Source organism: Rhea pennata, chromosome 10 (assembly GCF_028389875.1).
Source record: "Rhea pennata isolate bPtePen1 chromosome 10, bPtePen1.pri, whole genome shotgun sequence".
Lineage (NCBI taxonomy): Eukaryota > Metazoa > Chordata > Aves > Rheiformes > Rheidae > Rhea > Rhea pennata.
In genome coordinates this window covers 23,473,541-23,499,736 of record NC_084672.1, presented here as the reverse complement: position 1 = coordinate 23,499,736, position 26,196 = coordinate 23,473,541, and the positions used below count along the sequence as shown (strand labels likewise).

Below are 26,196 nucleotides of genomic sequence, written 5' to 3'. Positions count from 1 at the left end.
GCAGCGCTGCTCAAGCCTCGCACCTCCCTGGAGGTGTCACCTCCACGGTGCAGGTGCTTCTCAGGCTCTAACACTGACATCCGATGTGGCAGCACCTCCCAGACACGGGGCGCGAGCCCGGCACTGGAGGAGAATGGGACCAGCTCGCGGCGCAGGAGGAACTGGTCCCGAGGAGAACTACGTTGGCACGGGAGCGTGTCCGGGGAGGACAGGCCGAGCCAGCTTCAATCCTTTGCAACCGGGAGCTCATCCACTTGTTTACAGGGGCTTACAGTAAGTCTAAGGTCATCTTTGAACAACAAAACTCAAGTTCAGGATAAAAAACAGTGACCATTTTAGCAGCAAGTCCTATGGGCAGGCCCAACCACTTCCTCCAACCGGGGCAGCAGCCTGCTGGGCCATCGTCCAGCGCCACAGCATGTCAGCGCCCCGGGAAGACGACGGGTTTCCGATGGCACGGGGAGTTGGCACCAGTGGCTGTGACCCAGACGGGCAGTCCTGCTTGGAGCGGCAGTCTGCGATGGTAGGAAAACAGACGGTATTTGGTCCCAGTTATACTGGCCGAGGGAAAGACAGGCCACGTGCAACAGCCGAGCCTGGGGTTACTGACCGGAAGACCCAGCACTTGCCTCCCTCCAGAGCAGCACAGGACGCCCCAAGGATGCGAACGTTGAGGCGCGGCTCAGAGGCAGCACAAAGCCTGCGACACGATCCTGCCAGGTCCCGGAGGCAGCAGGGAGCAGGGCTCCGCTGCTGAGGCCAAACGGAGAGGAGAGCCCCGGCTCCTCGGTTCGGACGCTCTAAACGCTGCGGTCGCCGGGAGCCCGGGCGGGAGATCTGTCCACAAAGTGCTACTCTCTTGTCATCGTCTGTCCTGAGCCAGAGCTCGGGGGTAACAGTCACCTGCGAACAGACAGCGGGATAGGACAGAGGTGAGCGTGTGGGGAGGCACCGTCCCCCAGGCCAGCCCTGAGATGGGCTCCCACCCCGTCCCACAGGCATGAGGAGGGGAAGCACCCACTTGTACCCCAACCAGGCTTGGCCCAGCCTCCAGGGATGCTGGCACTGGAAGAACAACGAGCTCCAGTCCATCTCCCTGCTCCTGCCTGGAGGTTGCACTAGCCTCAGGCAACAACTAGCTTTGCCGTAACGCCCATCTCCTTAGACCAGGGGAGCAGCTGCACTGCCCCAAGATCTGCCCCATGCCCGCAGGAGACCCCCTCACAAGGGCTGAAAGTCTCACAGACAGCAGAACTTGCCCTGGTCACTCAAACCAAACCTCACCTCATCTACTGGGTGTTCAGCAACGCGACCGGTGTCTACCCTGCCTTCGGGACTGCCACCAGCGATCCCAACAGGTTCGCCAAGCCAAGCCCAGGATGGCTGCACACCGCCACGGGCGCAAACGCCCAGTAACAGCGTGCACGTGCGCGCCCACAAGGACACGCAGACACGGGCACACGCAGACACGGGCACACGCAGACATGGGCACACACATGTGGGAGGGAGGCAGAACGGGGCGGAGCGGGGCAGAGTCTCGGCTCTTCACTCCTTGTCGTTCGGGGCCTCTGCTTTCTGTGCAGTTCGCCCTCCTGGGAGACGGCCTGTCCCAAAACACCCCTCCAGGCAGCAGGGTTCACGCGGACGCAGAGAGGCCCCTACCTCCTGTGCCCACGGGAGAGGTAGTCCCGATTCAGAGAGCAGAGCTGCTGCTCCAGACGGAAGATACGGAATGCCAGGTATGAAGATGACACGACCAGGAGGCAGATCCTAAGAGCAAGGGAACAAGCACAAGCAGTCAGAGACGACGGCTGAGACGAGCTGTCTCTGTGCTGGTGGGAATCTGGCCACACTGGCTCTCCCCAGCTTCCTTGTCCTCCCTAGGCTGCAGCCCCAGCGCTGCTTCCAGAACTGCTTTCTTCGGATGAGGGACTCTAGTCTGCTCCCATTCCCCTGTGGTGGTCACAGCCCTGCCCTCCTCCTCCTCCATGCTCTGAAAGATGTCTGTCCCACATCTGCCACAGCTGGAGAGCTGCTGTTGGCCAACAGCGTTCAATCTGTGCTGGGAGGGCTGGGCCAATGTCGCCCAGGCACCTCGAAGCCCGCAGCCCCCCTCAGCACACTTACAGCACGATGAAGATCTTCAGGAGCTGGTAGTCAGAGGGCCTCAGCTCCGCCACGCAGCTCTGCTCCCCCTCCAGCTCCTCCTCCGTGTTTATTGCACTTTCTGAAACACAAGCCAAGGGCCAACGGGTCAACGCAGGAACGTGGCCGCGTGGGCTCAGCACCTCTACGCGTGGGACAGCCGGAGCGGAGATCGGCGCGCACGCTCGGCAGACGGTCCCGCTCCTCCCGCTGTGCCCAGCGTGTCGAGCGGCCCAGGGCCTTCCTTGAAGGGGACTTCCATCGGGAAGAGCAGCTCCGCTTGACAGCCCGCTGGAGCTGCCCCTTGGCGCTGCGGAGGGCCCGCAGCCACGTGCTCCGTCATAACGCTTCCATTGCACGGACTTCACTACCACGTCTGCAGGACGAGCCCCGGGAATCCGCTCAGGCCAGCGGGACGTTTCCCTGATGGGTCCCTTCCAACTACGAGGCAAATACTCCTCCTGCCTCTGTTCAGACTGGCTTCACCTCCACCACCCACCCGCAGGCCCAGGCCTGCCCGGGTGCTAGGGGTGCGCTCCGTGGGCTGGGACCCCCGCAGGGCTTTCGCTCAGGGGGCTGCATGCCGAGCAGGCAGCTGGGAAACCCCATCCCACCCCTAGGGCAGGTCACTGTCCCCTTGCTGTGGAGCTCCCGTGCCTGAGCTCCACTCGCCTGCAAGGATGCTCATCCTCGGTGAAGGATGAAGGTCTCAAGCATGTATTTATGATGGGTTATAACCTAAAAAGCACCATTTTAGGGCAGGGCACAACTTAAGCACCTGAGACCAAGGGCTCCTCCGAGGTAAACGAGCTCTCCTTGGCGCTGAGGCTGCTGACGGACGTCCGGTGGATGCACTGGTAGTCCGCGTCCGGCAGAGACAGCGAGAGAGACGCAGGCGAGACCTTCCTCCACTTCCCCTCGGGGACGATCACCTCCTGCGGGCAGCAGTCCGGGTTAGCAGCCCCCCGCGCTGCGGGGCACGCGGACGCGCTCGGGTGCGCTCCCCCGGCCACCCCGCTCTGAGGCGGCTCCCTGACGCGGCGCCCGGCCCTTCGTGCTGGCGCCAGCTCTGCATTTTCCCTTTTTAAATACAAGCCCAGCCCGTATTTAAAGAGCCGGAGGGCTGGGAAGTTTGACGTGCTCCCCAGTACAGCCAGTTAAGTGGTTAACTACCTTCGTTTTGTTCTCTACGTCGCTTTTGCGAGCCAAACGCACCCGCCAGACCTCACGGTGCGCCCACCGCTCCAGCCTAACCGCGCTCCGCAGCTCCGGGAAGAGGCAGTCATTTCATAAATATTTTGACAGAAAAATTATCTATACCCTGCACAGCTTAGCCCAAGCTCACTAGAAAACCGCTCCCAGCCAAAGCTGGAGTCTCTGCCAAGAGATGTGCTCAGGTTCGAATCAAACGGCTCGTTCTCTTTATCTACCGCCCCGGCGCCGAGCTAGCGTTTCCAGCAACACGACTGCCGTCGAGCCAGGAGCAGGAGGGTGAAGCAGCTCAGACGTGGCGCCTTCAGGTCTCTTGCAACTGCTGCCATCTGCCCACCTAGAAACCTCGCAAATGTCCAGGCAGGTCACGGGGCTCCAGTGTAAGTGTCACATCTGACTCCTCTTGCTGTCACCAGCCTTCGTCTCTCTCACGAGGGCCTCCAGCAGCCCCCGCATGGACCAGGACCAGTTCACAGGCACAGCAAGGCCACGGGTCCACAAGGGACGTCCTGCTTCTCACTTCAGGCACCCAGTGCATGGGGTCACTGACCTGTGAGGGATGTCCTGCTCATCACCTCCTGTGGCCAGAGCGGTGCACAGGGCCACCAGCCCACAAGGCACGTCCTGCTCATCACCTCCTGCATTTGGTAAGAACCAGAAACAACGAAGGGGAGGGACAGAGAAAGCACACAGCATTCCTGTGACAAAGCCGCTGCCCCTGTGGCTTTGGCAAAGCCCAAGGCAGCCCAAACAGACCAGCGGCAGCTGCCTGCGCCATGCGAGAGGCCGTATCCTGCGTGCCAGGGGTGCAGTCGTCTCGGGCAGAGGTGTCGCGCAGAGGTGAGCTGTGCTGGGCTGGCTGCCTCAGCCAGCATGTCCTGAGACAAAACCCTGCCGCAAATGGAGCGCTTGAGGTGCGGGTCCTCGCGCCTGGCACAGCAGGCCGGGGAGGGAAGGGAACCCCAGTCCTGCGGGGAGGGCAGGGGCTGGTGAGAACGCGCGAGGCTGCTCCTGTGTCCCAGCCAGAGCGGACCCTGGTGCCAGCCACCACTCGCACCGCTCCACCGGCGTGCCCTGCCAAGGAGACCATCGCTGCTGAAAAAAAGAGGCCCGATGCCAGGGACAAGGCGCGGGGTGGGGTGCCCTCCCGGCAGCTAGGAGAGATGCCCACCGAGACCTAGACCACCAGCCAGCTGCCCTTGCCTGCAGGCAGGACCCCCCAAAAACAACACGCTGCCTTGCTGTTCCTTCATCCTTCCCCAGGCTCAACAGACGGTCCAAACACAAAGCGAAGTGGGATTGCGCTATGGGATTTCAGGCTTGGCAAATCCCCCCGAAGGCAAGCGTGCCCAGCTGAGCAGGAGGGAGCTGAAGCCCGTGGCCGTCGTTACGTCTCCCCGTCCAAGCTGCGAAGCTCCGCTCAGGCTGCGAACGGCCTCGGCTCCTGCCCGGCGGCTCGCCCGGCCGGGGACGGCGCGGCATTCCCTCTCGCAGCGCAGGAACCGCGGCGTGCTTTCCAGCTCGCCGGGCAAGCGGCCAAACAGATAGTCAGCTGCGGGGGAACGAGGACGGACTGGAAAACAACTCCCAGGATACAGGGCCACTAACGGCGCAGTTGCCTACGAGATGCAGGAAGCGCCGGAGGAATGCGCGCGGTGGAGAGGGCCTCTGCGGAGCAGCACGAGACACCGGGGCAGCGCGGCAACACGGGCAAAGCGGTGCGCGGCGGAAGCCTGACTCTGCCCTGATCCGTGGCCTTCGCGTGGACACGGCCGGGTTGTCCCCACCGGCTGCCTCCTGTGCACTAGCAGGACGGTCCCCATCGCAGGGGAGCGGCTTTCGGGATGGGTTTAGGGGAGATGGCGGGACGCTGCCCGGCCCTGCGCCGCAGGGATGGGCGCTGATCTGCGGCAGCCACCTCCCGACTGCCTCTGCCAAGAGGGACCCAAAGGAAAACACACAAGCACTCTGCGCCCGCTCTGCCTGCTGAAGCTGCCCCTGATTAGGAGCCATCAAGAGAACGGCAGAGGAGATGCCGTCACGGCCTGTCGGGACGACCAGACCCTATTTCAGCGCAGCCCTGGGATGTTCCAGCGCTCGCAGCAGCATTGCCAGTGCCAGCAGCAGAGATGTTTTATCTGACTGACTGTGCCTGCTCCCTGCCATCAACACGCTCTTCCTTCAGATTCTGCATGGAAAGCCAAGGTGGCCTTCGCTGGAGATCCTGCAGGAGCCCTTTCTCCAGGGCTAAGTTACTTTTTAAATCATCACGCCTAGCTAAGGCGGGACGGGCAGTGCCGGGAGATCAGCGCGTTTCGGCTGTCCGCAGCCAGCACAAACAAGCTTTTCTAGGTGACGGCATTACACGCGCGGCGCCGTAACTCCTCACGTCACGGGGAGAAAGTGAACGTTTCCAGCTAGAGAAGCTTTCTCACCCCAGCTGACCACCGCACAGAGGGCACTATGCTACTCCTGTTTGCAAATAAAAAAGCTCAGTCAACGAAAGCCCATCTGAGGACACGTTTTCTTCCCCTTTTCCCTCCACCCTCCTGGCTGCAGGCCTTCCCTGTTGTTAAGGCCACTCACGTCACCGCAGAGACCCAGCATTGCAGACTGCCGCGATAAAGCACTTGCCAGCTCAGCTGTAAATGCTGGGATGCTCACACAACACCTCCAAGGCCACGAGGAGCGCAGGCATCAACCTAACACCGGCGTGGGACCAGCATAACACCAGCGGCAGTGCTACAACATCTCTATAGATACTTGACACTTCCAGCTAGCAAGCAAGAGAGGATCTTCTGAGTGTGATCTCTCTGTGAATCAGCCCGAGCAGAGAGAAACACATACTTTTCTTTCTCTCCCCTTTTTTTTGGTTTTGTTTTTGTTTTAAACTAATTCAATCACATTTCTAACGTATTATTCTGTTTACAGCTCTGGGAACTCTATCAGATTTGGAGACCACAGCCAGTCAGAACCAAGAAGAAGCCTTTTGAACATCAATCAGAAGTTCTCATTTCTAAAAACAAACCGCAGAGGCTGGCTGCCTCAGTCGATGGCTCACGCTCAACTCTGCACTTTCCAAATCATCCTCTTGACCCTTCTATTAAGGCTGCTACTGCCAAGTCACGATAGATTGTGTAAAAAGATCCCATAGGACAAGCTAAAAAGTTGCTTGCCGCAACCTTACGCAACCTTTCTTAGTAGCCAGCAAACATCGGCGAGGGACATCTCATCACCACGCAGAGCTGCCGGCCGCTTCTGAGCGCGGAGGGAAAGCGTTTCAGCCACCAACGGCTCAAATGAACGTTTGCCTGCCCCGCAGCACGAGCGCTCGTTCCTTCGCAGCGCTCGTCCAGCCCACTGCGCTGCGGGCCCCTCCAGGGCTCCCCGATGCAAGTCTGTCTCTTACCAGTGACACTGCATCAGGTTCCTCTGTAAATTCTTTCAAGCTCAAACTCTTCTTGCTTGAAACCTGGAGGGGAGAAAGAAACACAATGCTACCAACACATGTTCTCCCCTCTTGCCCCTCTTCCTGCTTAAGCCCTAATTAAAAAAACTTAGTTTTCAGTCATGGCGGAGAAGTCTTACGGTTGGGGAAAATCAGGCTGGATTCCCTGCAGCCACCGACATGGATAGGTGCTAAGGCAGGCCACAAAGCAACGACCAGCAAAATGGTTCTTAATTGGCAAGCGAGTATTGCCGTTTGAGAAGCATTTGTTGGAAGGGTTTCCAGCCAGCTCTTTAGGGCAGAACTATCGCGTCCTACCCGGGCTGGTGATGGGACTGAGTCACCCCAAATGCTCCCCTGACATCCCAATACACTAGGAAGCACCCTTTCAGGGGGAGAACAGCAGCCAGCATCACACTCCCGCATGCGTCAAAGGTATGAAGAAAAAGAAGCCCTGGTAATCCGCATCTCCAGCTCAAGGACTAATGGATTTCTTCCCCCTTCAGGCTTTTTAATTACTTTTTTTTTTTTTTTTTCTGTATCATTTTTCCCCAAACTTTAGAGGAAAAGTCAGCACTGTGTATACTGGCAGAACTAGTATTACTAGTAGATTATAAATAATGCATACACACACCCTAAGAGAGAACAGAAACTCTGCTGGGCTCTGCCTAGTTCATCCATGACCCAGAAAACGTCACAAGTGGCTTGCTGCGTGGGACAGGACGCCTACGCGGCACGTGAACAACAGCGGATGGGCCCAGCTCTGCCCTTGCCAGGGTGCTGAGGACAAGCCTGGTCTCGGCACCGTGGTGTTCAGGAGTATGTTACAAACCGATGGAAACAGCCGCTGTCGTTCTGAGGTACAAACTCAGCTCAGAGACAGCGGGATGGACATCACAAGGGAGTCTCCAAATCTCAAGCACTGTTGAGGGACTCAACAGGCGCACATGGGCAATGCGTTCGATCAAAGGGTCATGGCTACCTCCCATCAGACAGCACGTGATGTTCATGGGGAGGATTTGTTGCTTAACACCGGCTCAGGCAGGGTTAGCCCTTTGCTCCTCCTCATACCCCAAAACGTCAACCTCTGGGTGCTGAGAGGAGACTTTGCCAAAGGCAAAGCAACCAGAGCATCTCACCTTCAAAGGACATCGCCAATACTAGCTACTACATCCCTGCACTCATAGTGCTGCCCTGGTTTTGGGGAGAGAAGAAGCAGATGCAGAGCAAAGGAGTTGTTTGCCAAGGGGGACAGTGCAAACTGGGAGACTCGGGGACTGGTGGGCACACAGCAGTGGAGCAGTGGTAAGAGGCGCTGCCATTCTCAGCAGACCTCTCCAGGCACATCTCCTTCCCCTCTCCCTGTCCCAGATCCTTGCTGTGGAGTGAAAACCCCTCTGAGATCTGAGGGCAGTAAGGGTGGTCACTAACGCGAGGACATCGGGAGGAGGGAGCCAGCCTGGTTCACACGCCATCCCACGTGGTGGCTGGGAGGAAGATGCCAGCAAAGCAGAGAAACCGCAAGGCCTTTAGGAGTAGTCCAAAGCCTTCGTACTGAAGGAGAAAAACTCCGCTCCTTGAGGCACCACCCTAGGGGTGAGCACCGAACAGTGGGACTGTCGAAACGCTGGCAGACTCGGAGAGGGGGCCTCTCTGGCACAAGCCAAACTCCCAGTGCCACGACAGAGTAAAAGGTACCTGTAGGTGCGTGCAGACTCTCCTCAGCACGTCGTACACGCTGTCCCGGGAGATCAGGGACACAAAAATGTACTGCAAAAAGAAAAAGGCTACCGTGAGAAGTTTTTCCCTCCCAATCCATGCTGCTGCACAGGAGGAAACGGTGCCCATCAGCTCAGCCGCCAGCAGACAGGGGCAGCCACCCATGAGTTACGCTGGAACATCTTTTTTGGGAAGTGCCCAGTGGAATAGAAAACGCTGGTGAGGCTCTGTTAGCCATTTGGGTTCAGAGCGAGAGGAAGATCCACCAGCCCAGGGGACCAGGAAGATATAGGAGATGTTGAATACAACCAACAGAGACTTGGCTTAATGGTCTGGCACAGCAGTACAACCTCTGCTCCCAGGGGACTTCTCCGGAGAGCCGGAGTCCCGACAGCAGGGTACAGGCACAGATGTCCTACCCTTGAATCTCCTGCCCTTCGGGAGCCACGTCCCCTCTGTCCTCCTGCAGGCATCTCCCTGCAGAGTTTTCCAGTTGCTATTTTTTGAAGCAGGCTGAAATGTGGACCAGATTTTTTTCGGGCCAGTTTTGTTTTAGCTGCTGTCCCTGCAGGGCCTCCCATGCTCAGCTGAGCCTCTGCTGGCTCCAAGCGGGACGATGCAGAGGAGAATGGGGGCGACAGCAACCTAAAAGCGTCCTGCAGCTTATGATTTGGCAGGAGGGAAGACAAAAGCTGTGCTCACCCTGTCCACTGCGCAGGGTCTGTGCGATGCGCAGAGGCCTTGCAGCCAGAGCGGCTGGAAAAGGGAGACCAGTTCAGTCACCTGAATCCTGCGTTCTGCTACCCCCTGCTAAAATCCCGGGTGTATAATCAGCTCCTGCCACTCTCCCTGGGAGGGGACAGCTAGCCACGTACTGCCTTGAGCTAGGCTTTCAATAACGCAGCACCCTTAGCAGGCAGGGAGTTCAGGAGCACCAGACTGGAATACGTCAGCACATTTCAGCAGGCAACAACCGACGTGTTTTAAAGTTCAATCTCAGCTCTGAATACAGCCCATTAACCAAACTTGCTGCCAGCTTGAGTTGAATTTTGGCCCAAACCTCATCCCTCCTTGGCTTTAAGGCATTTAAAGGGTTCCTTGGAGCCTGGCAGGGATTTGCCAGGCTCTGCTGAGTCTCACTGGGGGTTTGCTTCAGCCAGAAACAAAGTGAAATTCAGAAACAAAAGCAAAGCTGCAGTGTTTGCCCTGGCCAGCCGCCAGCACAAAGAACTCCACTCGCTTCCTGAAGAGCCTGTGGCTTCAGCTGGGGATGGGAATATCTCCGTTCCTGGTCTCAAATCACTGTGCGGTTACCACAGACAACTCAAAGAGCTTCCGTGGGCTACGCCGAGCTGCTGCACCCAGCCGCTCGCAGGGACGGGCGAAGGGAGAGCCCCCGCAGGGAGGCGCCTGGGGCGGCGGGTGACGTTCGGCGTTTGCCTAGGAGAGAGGCAGCTCCGCAGCGAGACTAGCAGAAACCCCTGCGCTGCCCGGGGCCGCCGCAGCCTGCAAGCGCCGGGGCTCCAACTGACGCCCGCCAGGAGCACGGTGGCGGCTACGGGGGCAGGACGCCGAGAGGCTTTACCTTTCTGCTGGCGGTGGTGGTGATAGCCAGCCCGTTCGGCAGCAGCCGCGCTGTCTTGTGCTTTTTGATGAGCTGAACGGAGACCACGGGGATCACAACCTGGAAGGCAGAATAGGCAGAGTTGGGCACATCAGTGACGAGCTGCAGAGCCAAGTTGGGTCGCCGGGTCGCGTTGTGGAGCTCCAGGCCACCGGTGCCTAGGGAGGATCACAAGTGCACCCGGCCCACGCTGCACACGGACAAAGCATCTTGCACAGCGTAGGGCTCGATCAGACTTGGTCCTGGAACACGTGTGAACAACGAGGCCAAACCAAGACTACTCGGCACTTCCTGACCTCAGGGTGCTGGCTTACATACGTGCACTTTCTTTTGAAACGCGGAGATTTAATGCGCATCACGCAGAAGTGTAATTGCACGCCAAACACAACAGTAACACGGGGATTTAGCATTTCCTAGAGACAGCTTTTTGCTTTTATTAAAGGTCACAGTGCCCCTTACGTTAATCAGCTTGGAGTTAGTTTCTACTCCATCAAAACAGTGAGGACACAGGGAAACCATCATCCAACATAAACACAGCGAGCCTCTGTAAAACCCGTTGAGAGACACACACCAAGTTTCTGCAAGCAGGACTATGGTTAAAAGTAAGGCAGGATGTAATTTATAGCAGAATAACTTCACTGAAACGCGATTAGCTTTGGAAGTGACACGCTGTACTTCTATCAGATATTTGTTTAAAGCTGCTGATATAAATAATTCAGTTCTTCAGCCCAGTTTTAAAGGAAGTCATTCCTCCTGAAGATCCCCGTCAGCCACAACATTAACTGGAAAACGTCAGATTGTAAGTCAAGCAGAAGAGCCAAGAGAGATTCAAATCTCCTCTAGAATCCTCCTGAAACCTTTGATCTTCCTTCAAACACTGTTGTGGCTTGTATGAGGTTTTTACATTAGGGGATTTTAAAGCAAACCAATATTTGTTTCCCCGAGGCAGATCCTGCAGGTTATCGGAGAAAGAAATGCAGCTGCTCTCCCCTCCTTGTCAATGCAAAGCAGCCCTCCTCTTGCACCCCACACACCGTGTTTTGACAGCTCTTTTGGCAGTGCCGGGGCCCAGGAAAGGATAAGCAGGCTGCAGCAACAGCCTGGGTTAAGCAACCAGTTGGGATGGAGGTGGTGGATGCAAGGGAAGGGCTGCTCCAGCAGAAAGCTGGCCCTGGGGTTAGGACCCCGCGCTCCAGGCTGAGGCACCGTGTTACCTTGATGTCCTTCCCAAAGAGGTTTGCATAGAAGCAGAGCCAGTTGGGGGAGATGTAAAGCCTTCCCTGGATGAGGATATCCCTCTGGAGCGCGCAGGAGCAAACTGTAACACAGAGCAGCAGGGCTGCGTGACAAACGCCCCCGGCCCAGAGCCGCACGCCGCGCACCCACGTGCCCGCTCCCGTCCTCCCCGGGGATCCTGCTGAGTTGCCGCACACTCGAAGCGTGGACTGGGGGAGCACCGGCCGCCAAGCGCCGCCGGCTTCCGCCCGGCACCCACGGCGAGATGCCGGCTCCCGGCCGCCCACGCCGCCCCGCTCACCTTTCAGCACGCTCTCCTCCGTCGGGATGTCCTTGAACAGCTTGTGGTACTGGGAGTTGTACTTGCTAGCGGCCTAGAAACGGAGCAGAGGCAGAGCAAGCAAAGTTACGCCGGGACCTTGCTGATACCGACAGAGGCCCCGGCACAAAAGCTGCCTGCGCCGGTGCCAGGGGAACTTCACGGCCGGCGCAGCAACGTCGCCCGGACCCAGGGGATGGGAGCAGAACCCCGAAACCGCAGAGCCAAGGGGCTCAGGGAGGGTCTCTGGCAGCACAAGGCGCGCGACACCGTGCCTCCCTCCCCCCCGTGCCCGCATAAACATTCCCGCCAATATCTAAGCTTCATCTAGAGGAGTTGGCTGAGCCTCCGTTCGGATTCAGATTCCCAGCTGGCTAATCCGAAAGCAATTATTTGGCCTGACGGCTTCTCTCCTCTTCCACGAGCGCTTCCCTTATTCCGGGCACAGCGGCAACACTTGCTTTGCGCCCCTCGCGCCGTGCCATCCAGCTCTGTCTCATCCCGGTGCCTCTCCGGGACGGCGCGCGGCAGGAGGAGCGGCAGCAAGCAGCGGCGCTGACGCGCAGCGGTGCCAGGCCCCCCTCCGCCAGCACATCGGTTTGCACCTTGCCACTGCAGTCACCCAATTCTAAATATAAGTTAAACACATGGAAGTAGTTCAATGCTCTGCATTAAATTAGACAGTCCTCCGAGGCGGCGCAAGCAGCTTTTTAGATTCGGATCTCGGCATCTCTTATAAATATCAGTTCAGCCCTGCCAAGGCAGAGCCCCGGCCGACAGACGCCGTCCAGCGGGCGAGCTCGGTGCCCCCGGAGGGCGATCGAGGCAGCCAGGCAGGCGCTCCGGGTGAGCGGGGGGCCGCTTCCCGCGGCTCAGCCGAGGGGCGAGGATTCCCGCGCCGGACGAGGGAGCGCTCCTGCTGCGTCGGGGCTCGCCGGCAGCTCCCCGGAGACGTGCTCGTTGCAGGGCCGTCCTGTGCGGTGCTCAAACCCGAGATCCAAGGAGGGAGAAAAAAAAAAAATCCGAGGGACCGGGTGCCTTCCCAGGACACGGAGGGGACCGGCAGAGCACGCAGGGCCCAGGGCGGCGAGGCTCGGCGGCAGGCAGCCCCACAGGCGCTGCCCTACTGCCCACGGCAGCAAGGTCACCTTAACCCCGCACACCTTGTCACCGGATGAGCCAGACCTTAAGAGGATCACGGCTCAGCATCACCTGGGCTGGCTTAGCTTCCTCTGCCCCGGAGAGACACGGGGCCGGTGGCGTTTCAGGGCTTTTTTAGAGGGGGGAGGGGAAGGTGTCAAGGGGAACCATGGCCCTGCTTCCAAGCCACCCTCTTCCCCAGGTCAAGAAATATCCCCAGGCCCTATGCAAAGCTGCCTCCTGCACACCGCTAAGCTTGGGAGAAGCCCCCGGTTGCCTGCCCAGCATCCACAACCCTTCCAGATGCCTCACGATAATCTGCAAAATATTTTGCTAAATATATCTGCTGCCTCCACTTTGACTGCAATCACTTCGGAGCGGCGGGGACAAGGCACATCCTTGGCCGGCCGCGGGAGCAGCGCAGCGCCCACGGCTGCTGGAACGAGAGGTGAAATCCCCACGCCCAGGCCGGGCAGGAAGGCGCCTGCTCCCTGCGAAGCCCAGAGCCCTACCGGAGCGTGCAAGCCAGCACAGAAGTAGGACAGGCCATTTGTTTTCTTGAGAAACCCCCTGAGCGATGCCAAAGGAGGGTTCAGTTCCCAACAAGGCCAAGCTTATTTCAGGAAGAGGAAAAAAAAAAATAAATAAATAAAAGCATCCAGAGGATTAGGAGCAAGCGGAGGCGGCTCTTCCATCCGGCTCCACGCTGCAAGCTGGGTCGCGAGCCAAGGCCGATCCCAGCTGGCCGGTGCCAGTTCACGGCAGGGCCGGGCTGCGCCCTCTTTGCGTGGGGGGGAAGAGGAATTTCGCCCTCGTCCCTCCTCCTTCGCAGGGCCAGCCACCCTCCCCATCCACCAGCCTCGTCCTCACCAGCAACAGCCAGGGTGAGATTAAAAAAAAAAAAAAGTCAGCGGCCCAGGCACCAGCCGCAGCACGTTACCGCCTGCCGTCGCCTCGGCCGTGCGAGCGGTGGGCACGGCGCGGGCAAGGGCCGCGGAGCCCCCCGGCAGCGGGGGCCGGGAAAGGGCCGGCCACATCGCTTCCGGGGGCTGCGGGGCGAGGGCTGGCTGCAGCTCCAGGTGCAAGCAGCCCTTTGCCGTACCAAAGAGCTCTTTTTACTTCTGGAAGGGGGACGTGCACCCTGCAGATTGCTGGCGTCAAGCATCGACAAACGCCCTGAGCGGTTTGCAGCTGCCTCGCTCGGGTTAACTTTATCCTTCCGCGTGGTCTGACGCCTGTGTCCGCAGGGGAAGGTGACAAGCGTGTGATCGCAGCCGGCCTGGCTCCTCTCCGCAGGCTGCTGCCCCGCTCCAGCTGTCTGGCTAATTGTACCGCAGCTTTGGATCAGCCGAGATTTTTGCCTGCGTCACAAGACGAGCTGGAGCAGCTGTTGCATCGCCCTCTCCGCCACTCCAGTCGGTCACCGGCTTAAAAATGGTGTAAGAAGAGGAGCAAGGAGACGTTCAGATGCGCAGGGAGGAGCTGCAGGTACCTGGAGCATCTGTCTGCCCTTGTCCTTCCTGATCTGGTTGGAAACCTCCCTCCAGGCAACCTGCCGCTGCCCCTCTCTTGTGCTACAGAGCGTTGCAGGCAGGCTGGGAAGGGCGAGCAGAGGTGCCTGGCACAGCCCAGAGCCCTCCCGCGGGTGCTGCTCTGCAGCGGGGCAGCTCCATTTGCTGGCCAGATCGTGGTGCTCAGCTGGGAGCTCCGAATTGTTCTTGTCGCAGTAAAGCCCAAGAGGGAGAGGTCTTCTCGACTCCCTTCTGTTCCAGAGCTGTTCTTGTTAGTAGACGAATAGAAAAGCTCTATTTTGTACATGATTTGAACATCCAGAAACTACAGAAATTAAGATCCAAATACAAATGAGTTGAACTGTTATTTTCAGTTTGCAGTCTCAAGATTTCAGCTTTCTCCTCTGCTCTAAGTGGAAAGTCCCAAAAGAGCTGGCAAGGGAGATCACGGGCCACATGCAAAACCCTGGAAGAGCCACTCGCAGCACCCAGAGCAACCAGCTCCCCCAGGAACAAGCAGGAGCGCTCTGCCCCCAGCCTGGGAGCCGCTGCTTCCTCCTGTGCTCCTCCAGCCCAGGGCCCGCCTCGCGGCTGCTCTGCCGGCAGGCTGGGCGAGACCTGCAGCACGGCCAGCGCTTGCCTCTGCTCTGAGCGATCCTGCCTACATCCAGCTCTGACCACGGCTACGTTTGGGGGCCGGGGGAGAGACCCCGAAGACTCCTCTGCCCCACAGCGGTCGCAAACCAGGCGGGATGCCAGGGCAGCACCGGGCTCGTGCACTTGCGAGGCGTTGGCCGCACGGGCTGCAGGGGAAGGGGCGCTGGGTGGAGACACGCTCTCCTGGGCATCCGGACACCCAGCACCCAGGCACAGAGCACCAGAGGTACAAGACGGTCACGGTACCCAGACGCGGTCCATCGGACACTCGTTCACAGGCTACAGTCGAATGCCTCCGCGCCACAGCGTACAAGCCTCCACGCCTACGGACACGAGAGATGACTACGTGCAGGTCTGACTAACTCGGAGGGGAACGGGCCGCGGCAGGAGCCAGGCCTGCAGGGACGAAGCTTTGGCAACCACAGGACGCGCGAGCCGCAAGAAGCAAAGCCGCTGGCGGGGAGCGGATCAGCGGCGCGGTGCCGTGGGGTCAGCCGTTCCCGGCGCGGAATGGGCACGCCTCCCTGGCGGACATCCCAGGCACGCCTGCGCCCAGCACAAGGGTGTTTGCTCAGCATGAAGCCGCTGACTTACCACTTCCCGGTGGCATTTCTTGATGTCTTCATCCTTCAGGGCTTCGTTCAGGTGGAGGCTGCAAGAAAGAATCAAGTGAGCAAAGAGTTTCGGGTCCTTTACTCGTGTCCTACCCACGAAGGGCACGAGAACAGAGCCACACCGTGGCACCGACGCTCAGGAGATGCTGGGGCTCCCTGCCGTGCTCACAGCACGCGCTCCGGGAAGTCGCGCTGCAGACTAGTCTCAGCGGTTTATCGCAGCACCAGGCACGTAGGGACTTTGCTGAGGTTAAATAACGGCTGCAAGACCTCCCGCTTCAGGAAAAGGCTCAGCGCTACCTGGCACCGGGCCGATCGTGAGCTGGCTGAGCCGGCCTGCACCACAGCTTGGAGATACAGCCCACATCACTGCCCAACGACGCCAGCGTGCCCGTACCCAGGTGGTTGGGGAGGTGCACAACACAAATTCACCCTGGGATCGGTGGAGCAAGTCCAGAGCCACTGCCAGGCTGTGCCACGGCGGCAGTCGAGCTGCTGAGGACAGGTTAGGAGCCAGCAAGGGACAGTTCAGGTTTCCCCAGAGCCCCAGCCAGGACAGCGCAGCCGAACGGGCATTTGGGAACCTGCCCAGGCAGAAGCCAGGCGAGAGGGCAGCCCTGCCTAGCCCCGGCAGCGCGGCGAGGGTGCGCATCAGGGCCCGCCAAGAGGGCACGTCCCCGCCAAACAGCACGCTGCCCGGTCCTGCCACCTCCTACTCCCCACGCTTCTGCCTCCTGCCCAGCCCCGCTGGGAACTCACTGACGCGTGCAGGCAGGGGCCCCGCGAGCCGCCCTGGGGTGGGCGAGAGCAGGCTAGTGCCAGGCTGGGGAGAGCCGACCATGCTCCCATCGCCCCTCCAGGCAGGGGGGCACAGCGGACATGCGTAGGGCTGCAGCATTCGCCCTCTGTCCCACCATCAGTTCTCCCCCGCCAGAAGCATCCCTCCCGTTCGGGCACGAGCACAGGAGACCGGCATGAAATGTCCAGCTGCATCCATCGGACAAGATGTGAGAGCAGATGGACCATGGAGGTGAAGGAAACAACTGGAGTCAGGCAGTGAAATCACCCCTCCTCGCCCTACCATCTCAGCAGGAGGAACATTGTACCCTTTCCCCAAACACTTCTTCCTCCCATATTTGTAGACCAACTGTTTGATGCTGAAGACAAATGCGGGACCCTCCTTGCCGACCCTGCAGAAGCCTTCCACCTCGTGGGCTGCATTGGAGACCCAGAGGCAGAGGGGATCCTGGAGGATGCCACAACATGAAGGAAAAATACTTCACAAGACATCCCAGGCACGATGCTCTGCACTGGGGGTGCAAGAGGTCCAGGCACCCCACAGGCTCCGTGCCGGTCCTCCCACTCAGCTCCCACTTTGCGCATCAGCTGCAAGCCCAGCTTGAGGCTCACCTGCCATCAAGGGAATCCAAACTCTTCTTCCTGTGAGATGCCTCCAGTTTGTCACGGCCGTGCACGGGCTCAGGGCTCTTCAGGGGAGCTGCTTTATCATGCATTGGCTCGGCGCTGCAAGGAGAAGTCTGTTAGCCCACAAGCAGGATGAGAGGGGGGAAATGCTAGTTTTAGAGCTGGAAATCCGTAACACCCATCTGCACAGAGACCTTCACAGTTCTGCCGCTCAAGGGCAGCGGTAGGATTCCTGCAATTTCTTGAGTCACACAGAGAATAAGTAGCATCTCTTGCCAGGGACTCCCCAGCACTCACAACCGAGCAGCCAAGAAACATAGTCTCCATCTCCGCTGGCTTACAGGAAAGCTAACAGCAGGGAAGAAGCGAGTTGGCTGGTCACAGACTGTCCAAACAAATGCTTGTCTAGAGGTGGCCTTTAAAACCATCACGTGGACCAGGAGCTCAGATAACACTCACCTAAGCTGGGACGAGGCAGGACAGAGCCTCCCACAGAAGCCGCGGTGCTCAGGAGAACGCTCACAGAGAGGTGGCCCACGCTGGGGTGGGAAAAGTACAGCTCTGCGAAGCTCGCTGGGGCAACAGCGATTTACACCAGCAAGACCCTGCCCCGTGTTTCACACGTAACGTCTTCTCCCTGCCTCCAGGTCAGCACGCCTCATCCCGGCAGGTCTGCTGCCCCGGCCGCCGCTCTGCGTCCGAGACGGAGCTATCTGGAGCGAGAAGCTCGCTTGCCCAGAAACGGCAGGACGCCGACGGCGACAGTCTGGGACGGTCCCAGCTCTGCTCCGGCAACGCGTTTTCGCTCCCTAAAAATCCGCTGGGATTTACCCATTCTCTCCTACTCCCCCGGCTCCCTTCCCAGGCAGGAGGCAAGGGCAAAACAGCCTGCCTGCATCTTCCGAGGGCAGCACTCCTCCCAAAGACACCTCCTCCCTTCTCTAAGCTCTTGTTAAAGCCTGTTATTTACCACAATGAGTTTTATCGGACGCGCTTATCAGATACCCATGTAAAGCAAACACACTCCCAGCGCGCTGCGCAGAGAAGGTTATCACCTGGCAGGCCAGAAAGGTGACGCGCCCGCTCTGTGTAAACTGCAACTCGATATTACTTTAGCCTTTGCATTTCTGGCACCGGGAAACCTATCCACGGAGGCAGACAGTCGAGAGCAAAAGCGGGGCACTAACGCAGGCGCTCGCTGTGAGCCAGGCAAGAGATGCTGCACCGCAGGCGCTTGCCACTTCGCTCGCGGCAGCGGGGCTCCGACCCGGCCCCAGCGGATCTAAGGCTGGGGTTTCCCGAATGCCCGAAGCCAGCCCGAACCTGCCCTTCCGCTTTCTCCGGCCCTCGCTCGCTCCGGTCCGCGGGTCAGCGCAGGCGTTTGCGTGAGTCACGCAAAGATCCCGGAGCAGGGATTAAAACTAACTCGCAGCGCGCAGAACGAGGCTGGACTGGCTCTTTCAGCAGCGCTCACGTGATCACAGCCTAAGGGAAGAAAGGAGGAGGGAAAAAAAAGGAAAAAAAAAAAAAAAAAGGCTTTTACTAGCAGTTTTGCAGAACAACAAGGTTTGGCTCTGCCTGCTCCCAAAGGGCTTTTTATTACAGTCCGCTCAGGCCCCTCCATCCCAGCGCGACGGGGACGCGGCTCGCTGCTGGCAGCCGCAGCCAGAGCAGCGATTCCTGCTAAAATTTAGGCTGCTCCCTACCCCTCCTTACCCCCCCCCCCCCCCCCCCCGCCGCCAAAGCCACGGGGTTTTCAGGCAGCCCGTCCCCAGGAGGAGCGGCCCCCTCTGCTCCCACCACCACCTCACCCCGCACGCCGAGCTCCCTCCCCGCTGCGGCGGGGCGCAGCGACGTGGCGGCCGGCGCCTCCGGCGGCACGGCCAGGCTGGCACCGAGCGCCGCGGAGGCAGGATCCGGCCCCGGGGAGGCTGTCCTGGCAGCAGGAAGAGGAAATTATTCCGGGAAAGGAGCTCGGCTGGGCGGGCAGGGGGTAACGCCGGAGCGGAGGGAGCAGCTGGGAGGAGAGGCAGGCCGGGAGAGGGGAGGACAGGCACCGGCTGGAAGAGGGCAGAGCCGGAGCGCGGCCCGGCGCTCGCTGCTCTGCCCGGGGAGGGGCGCCCGGGAGGAGAGGGGACCAGGCGGCACGGCCGTCCTGCCCCATGGCTCCGGAGCCGCGGCGAGGGCAGAGGCCGAGGCGCTGAGCCGAGAGCCAGGTCCAGGTCTCCCGTCCTCTGCGACGTGGCTTGAGGTTAGAGGGGAGGTGACAGATGGCTCTGTCCTGGGCTACGGCTACAAATGCAAGAAGGAAAAGAAAAATGACCCTGACCAAGAGACTTGGAGAAAAAAAACCCAAAGCCTAACTTTTTGGTTGGCCATTTTTGCACTAGGAAGGAATAAGAGGGTAGAATAAGCAGAAGACCAGAAAAGTGACCACACGAAACATTTTGCAAGCCAAACGAGCAAGGAAAGCACTGGGTGCCTGAGACGACGCTACCATCAGGGAGCTTCAGCCCTTCCCAAACTTCTCCAGAGCACCATGGATTTGAAGTCAAACGACTTCATTTGGAAATGCCCCTGCTGAACACCACAAAGCTGCTTTTTACGACTTTCCCCCTCCTTTGACCCGCAGTTCCCAGCCGGGTTTCCCACGTCCCGACACATCCTGTTCCTGCTCCGAGGGACCTGTCTAAAATCAAACCGATCCGAGCCGCCGCGGACACCGCTCTGCGGCAGCGCCCGGCCGCCGCCTCCTTCCGCGGGGCTCACACGGACGCCTTCCTTCCCACTTCCTACGGGACGTCCCGCGCAGGGACCCCCAGCACGTCGCAGCTGTAATGTTATATACAGTCCTCTGCAGGAGACAGGGGGTTTCCTTTTCCCCTTTAGGTCTTTGCCAGCCGTTTTCGAACCGGCTGCCGGCAGGGCGGGATGAAAGCCGTTCGCAGGCAACCCTCAGCCACGCGACTTACCCCAGCCCCGGCCGCGAGCCGGCCTCCGCCAGCCGCCCGGGAGCCCGAAGCCCGAATCCCGGCGGGAACGGCTTTTCTCGGCATGGCTTGTCACGGCTCCCACCGGCACCTGCTGAATCACATCCTGCCGCTCCGCGGACACCGAGGCCGGGACCGTTTGCGCGAACCGGGCAATGCAACTGTCCGGTAGCTATTTCACAAGCAGCCGAGACATCCGGAGGGGGGAAGGGCTCGGAGCAAAACCGGGAACAAAAGGGTCACTAGAGAGACCGCAGACGCTCAAACAGCTGCTGCTGCAGCCCAGCGGCTTCCTGCCACGCGGGAAAGCCCCTCTCTTGGGCAAAGACGAGCTGGAGAAACGTCGTGTCCCCGCGGGGCTGGATGGCGCTAGCCACACGCCCCCACGTCCACGCGGCGCGCGGCGAAAGAGCCGAGCTCCGCCGGCAGCCGCGTTGGTCTTAAAATAAGTCATGTCCTCCTGATTCAAGGCAGGGAAAAAGAGGCATTTCCAGGGAAAGGGAGCAGAGGAACCCAGCCCCAGTGGGACAGAGACCAAGAGCCAGAGGGAAAGAAGCCGTAGACATACAACCGAGCCCCGCTCCAACCTCTGCTCAGCAGACGCCTGGCTCTAGCAGCATCTTGTTGTCCTCCAGGCGAGCAGGGAGCAGAGGCAGCCGCCACACGCACGGCCAGCAAGCTGATCCACCTCCGGGAGGCAGGTGGGGCAGTTTAAAGGTATTTTTTATTGTATGTAATAAAACACGCGCGTGCACGCACACCCTTTCCCTTTGTGCCACTGCATTCAAGGCATAAAAGGGACGAAAGCCATCCCGGCACACCCAGCTGCTCCTGGCCGGGGCACGGGGGACGCTCTCCAGGACGGCACAGCACACGCTTGGGGGCCGCCGTCGCAGTAAATGCTGCAACGAGGACACACGAGCACCGTCTCCCTCAAATCACAGAGGGGTAAGGTTGGAAGGGACCTCCGGAGGTCACCGAGTCCAACCCGCAGCACAGCCCGTACGGGGACTGAACCCGCGACCCTGGCATAAGCAGCACCACGCTCTAACCAGCCGAGCTGAACCTAACCCCGGGGGGATCTCTGCTCTCCAGTCAAGGTGGGTTCGCCAGGAAACAAGAACCACTTCCCAAGAAAACCCACAGGCTGCTCCAGGAGACCTGAGACGAGATAAAACCCAGCGATCAGGCTGAAGATCAGCTGCAGAAAGCGAGACCAAGGGAAGAGGTATTAAAGCCCTGCCCTTGGGCAGGCCAAAGCTACTTGCAGCTCCACAAGCCTCCCAAAGCTCTCGCAAAACCACCACCTGCAAGCGCACCGGAAAAGACACCAGCATGCCGGAAAAGATGCCGCTGTGCTGGCAAAGCCACTGCTGTGCCGGTCCTCTGAGACAAGGATGCTCAGGAAGCAAAGAGGCCAGAAGAATAATCCGTTCCGCAGCGGCAGGCTGCAGAAAAACAAACATTTTAGACAACAGTCACTGGTGATGCGTGGCTAGAAATACTCCGGAAAATCAGCCTGTAGTCTCTCCAGCCAGCATTTGCAAAGCAAATGAATGCCTTGCTGCAAAAGGCAGGGAAGGGGGGCCGGCGGGCCGGGGTGGCCTGCCGCAACCACGCGCGGGGTAGAGCGCCGAACGCTCTGCGTTTTGTTTTTTTTTTTTTAAGGGCTGCAGAAGGTTTGGCTTTAGGTCGAGGGATTCTTTCCGTGGGCCTGCTAGGCAGGGAGAGGTAAGCGAAAGGATAATAGGGAAGGGGTGAAGACAAGACGAGGCTTGCAGGCTCAATAAAGAAAACCACTTCTGCGTTCGGATGCGACCGCGACAGCGAACCGCCGCCTCGGACGGACAGGCGGCCCAGGCGGCGCTGCCGAGCTAGGAGACGGCTGAGCATCCCTTCCTCCGGCCAGGGCGCTCTCCCGGGGCTCGAGGGCCGCGCACGCAAAGCGGGAAGGGGGCTGGGAGTCCCCGCTCTCCTCCCGGCCCCGAGCAGCTCTGCCTCCGCTGAGAGCAAGCACCAAAACGCCGTCCTTTGGCATCGCACCAGGGACGACAAAGCCCTCTTTGCTCGCGTGACTCCAGGCCCTCATGCGCCTCAGAGACGGACGGACAGACCCACGCGGCCGTACGCCTTCGCCCGGCGGCGCCGCGCTGCTGCAAAGCCCGGGCGTCTGCAGCTCGGGGAGCCTCGCCGGCAGTGCCGTCCTGCCGCCACGGGCTGCTCCCACCCGGCCGAAGGGGCCTGCACGCGAACGCGGCCCCCGCGGGGGACGGCACGCAGGCGGTGCGATGGCTGGCACGGCCGGCACCACGCTCAGGATTTGCTCAAAGCCGTTCCCTGCCTGCTTCATCCCGAGCCAGGCGCAAGCCCGCTCTGGCTTCCCCCACGTGATCCCTTAAATCCCCGAGCAGTTGCGCTACTTAATCCAGGAAAGCAGATTTAGCCCTGACCGAGCAGGGGGCAATGGGGAAAACACATGATGCCCGCTTCCCTCCCTCTGATATACGAGGGCCTCTCGAGCATTAAACCCCACAGGGAGCAACGGCCTTCCCCCAGGCAGCCCCTCGCCTTGCGCCGGCGCAGCTCTTCCCGCGCTCCCGGCAGAGGAATCCTGCCGGCAAGGAGGGCTGCTCCGAGGGACGCTCTGGAGGCCGCGAGGAGCGTCCTCAGGCGCAGCAGAGAGGTCACAGGAGCTGCCTCCTTTCCGAGCGGGAACGGATGGAGCCCGCTGCTGCCTTCCTTGCTCCTCCACGCCACGTTTCCCTCCCCAGATCCCGCACACAGAGGCGCTTCGCTTCTCGCCGCCCCCCCCGGCCCTGGGCCTCGCTCTCTCCCTGCCAGCACTGCAGGGTGAAATGTCACCTGGAGGCAAAGCAGAGGTGACTTCGCTTGGATACACTTTGCCAGGCGGTTTTCAAAGCCCAAAGAGACTCCAGAGGGAAGGCGCTGCCCCGTCCGGGTCCCTCCCCGCGGCCTGCGATTTGGGGCGATCTCGGGCACTGAGATGACCGAGCAGGGTGGCGACGGGTCTGCGGCCGAGATGCCCAGCTCAGCTGTGATTTCAAAGCCCTGCTCTGGCACGCCACCCTGCCCTGCCCAGGCACACGACGCACCTCCCTCGAGCCGCGGAAGGCGCTACTGGTTTGAGGAGGTGCTTCCCAGAGACCTTGCCTGAATCGCGTGTTATTAATTGCTGCCCTGCAAAGAGGGTATTGAGACCAAGCCCAGAGCTACGCTCCCCGGAGCTCCCAGAGCCAGTGCCGCCCCGGGGACACACCGCCCCAGGAGGCGCCGGCCCAGCCGCCCCGCTCCGACGGTGGGCTGCTCGCGGACCCGCCGTTTCGGGTCGTCAGAGCGTTCGGCTCCGGCGGTGCAGCTCACAGGCAGATCCTCCCTCTGCACCGCACGGCTGCCGGGAGCCGCTTACATCGCTGACGCAGGACGGAAAATGCTTCCTAGCTGCTCAAGCGATCTCCCCACTGAAGATTTCAGCAGCAAGCTCCTTCCGCTCGCATCAAGCGAGGAAAAAACCTTCACCTGAGCACCCCGAGGCTGCAAGCCCAGCAAGAACGGCTGCAGCATGAAATCCCTAAGGCCGCCAAGATGAGGGATAAGGCAAGAGGCAACAGGCAGAGCCGAGGGCTTCGGGAGCCCCTGGCAAAGGAGGAACGCTGCTACGAGCATTGCCACGTGCCAGGCGTTGCCGTAAAGGAGGATCTTTGCTGCGTGCCAAAGGATTTCTTCCTCTACTCCAAAGAACCAAAAACCAAGGGCCCATGCTCCCGCAGGCGGCACTCATGCAAGAATCATTTGTGTTGGCACAGGGCAGCCTGTCCCTGTCGCCCACGGGCTAGAGGCCCCCCCAGTGTCCCCTCCTACCCCAGCCCGCACCACACCGGTGCCCGGCAGACCCCGCGCCGCGCCGGTGCCTGGCAGACCCCGCGCTGCGGCTGCGGGAGCTCCCCAAGGCGAGCTCAGCGTCGGCTCAGCTCACGCAGGAGTCCAACGACCGGCAAAGCCGCAGGAAGGTCTCGCCGGGACCAGCTCCCTCCCTCTCACCAGCGGTTTCCCGAGGCAAGGCCCGCGCTCAATCCTGCCCCACGCTTTCACTGCCCCGAACCGCCAGCACTTCCTCCTCCCCCAGATCAGCACCTCCTCCCTCACACAGCACTCAGTTCCTGCCTAAAATAGCCCAGCAAGAGCCCCCCCACCCCAGACAAGTCGCGGCGCTTTATTTTGTTTCTAAGCTGGATCAGTTCCCTGCTCCAGTTCCCAGCACAAACAAGGGGGAGGCACATGCTTCCCTGGGAACACGTGGCGGAGGCAGGGCAGAAAGCAAGCGAGCTGGGGACTTCACCTCCCAAAAACCAGAGCCAGGGGACTCCCAACAAGCTGGCCCCCGGCCCCGCTACACAAGAGCAATCTCTGCCCTGTCCCTCCAGCGTCGCCTCGCTCGGCCAGGCGGAGAAGGCCGCAGCAGCGCGGTGCGGGAGGTGGAATGGCACCAGCACAGGGCTCCTGGGTCCATTCTCTCCTTCTGCCCCGCTGTTTGAAACGCTGTGGAGTGGGGCAAGGGGTTAACAACCTTGGCTGAAAAACCTTGTAAAGCACTTGAGAGCCAGGCTCGAAGAACAGATTCCGTAAGCTGTCCTTGCTCTTTGGTTTCAAGGTCATTTTAATTCCTTATTTGTGCCTGGGAATTAAGAGCCGTTTCTGGAGCAGAGCCACAGCAAAAGACATGCGAGCGCAACGTCAGTCCTCCGAGCACTGCTGTCGGGAGCTCAGACATGGCGATCGCACGCACGGAGAAGAGCAAGAACTAGAGTCACATCCCCTCTCCAGGCTCCCTCTCCTCCGGAGCGGCCCAGGGATGCTCCAGCTGGACGAAGCTTGGGGCTCTCCGGAGCCAAGCTCCCTCGACGCCGGTGCACAGCGCGGACAGACCCACGCGCAGACCTCCCCCAGGGGCCATGCAGGCAGACCCTCGCCATCAACGTCCCCCCTCAGCGCCGGATGAGCATGGGAAGAGGGCAGGATCTTGCACCGTTGCTGCTTTGCAACCAGGGAGCCCCAGGGACGCGGGTTATTTGGGCCACATCTCTGCCACGCGTGGCAGCGGCCGCTCCAGCTCGTTGAGGGTGCCGTGAGCAGACGGCTCCAGCCCCAGGAAGGGGTTGAGCTTTGCATATGCCCAGTGCTGCCAGAAAACGTTCATCAACAGCAAAAGCTGTCTGATTTTCTCTCCGAATCGGACAAGGCAAAGATCTGCTTTAGCATCTTTTTAAACGAGGGTTTTTCTCATCAAGCCAGGCACTAGTTTCACAGGGACTACTTCTAAGAAAGAGCTTTTTAACAGCATCTAAGCCACCACCAGCGGCTCGCTGCTGCACCGCCTCTCCGGTAAGCACAGGCACCGCCACGGCCACGCGGGTCCGTGGCCGGGCAGAGCTCGGCCCCAGGCGGCCGCAGGCGAAGCGGCACGGGCCGACGCTCACCGAGAAGGCGCCACGCGGGGCCTCGCGGAGGGCGCGAGCGGCTTTTCTCGCCTCGCCGAGGAACGGGCGACGCCTGCAGCCCTGCGCTGCCGGCCCGGGGCCGCCGCGAGGGAAAGCGGCGTCTCCCCGGGCTCCGACGTCTCGGAGGGAAGGGCCGAGAGCGGGAAAGGAGCGGGAAAACTCGGAGCGACGCTGGCGGCGTCCCCAGGCAGGGCTCCGCCGCAACCCGCTCAGAGCGGCGGCCCCGGCCCTGCCGCAGCCGGGGGCCTTCGCGCCGCGGCGCCTGGCCACGGCAGCGACCCCCCCCGTCCCCGTCCCAAACCGGACCAGACCGGATCGGACCGGACCAGACTGGGACCGACCGAGCAGCCCCGAGCCCGGGGGCAGACGACGGCCGCAGCCAGCCTCCCACCCGGTAACGGCCCCCACACACGCGCAGGCCCCGGCCCCGGCCCCGGCCCCGGCCCCGGCCCCGGCCCTACCTGCGCGGCCGCCCCGCGCTGCCCGCCCGCCCGGCGCGGCGCGGCCCGGCGCCGTCATGCCCCGCGCGCCCGGCCTCCTCGCGGCGCCCCGGCGCCCGCTCATTGGCCGCCCGCCGCCCCGCCCCCGCCCCACCGCTCCGCCTGCCCATTGGCCGCCGCCCCGCGCCCGGCGACCTCCC

General features: G+C 60.7%; 1 protein-coding gene across 1 annotated transcript; it reads right to left on the bottom strand.

The window, feature by feature from the left end:
- Positions 1-1,658: 1,658 nt before the first annotated feature.
- On the bottom strand, positions 1,659-26,061 carry GRAMD2A (GRAM domain containing 2A). The gene is made up of 11 exons (XM_062583536.1): positions 26,018-26,061; positions 17,036-17,149; positions 15,606-15,663; positions 11,686-11,758; positions 11,363-11,466; positions 10,110-10,208; positions 8,504-8,575; positions 6,767-6,829; positions 2,924-3,080; positions 2,128-2,227; positions 1,659-1,770 (listed from the first exon to the last, which is right to left on the bottom strand). The coding sequence occupies exons 2-11, from the start codon at positions 17,137-17,139 to the stop codon at positions 1,659-1,661; spliced, it is 942 nt and encodes a 313-aa protein (XP_062439520.1). The 5' UTR covers positions 17,140-17,149; positions 26,018-26,061.
- Positions 26,062-26,196: the final 135 nt, after the last annotated feature.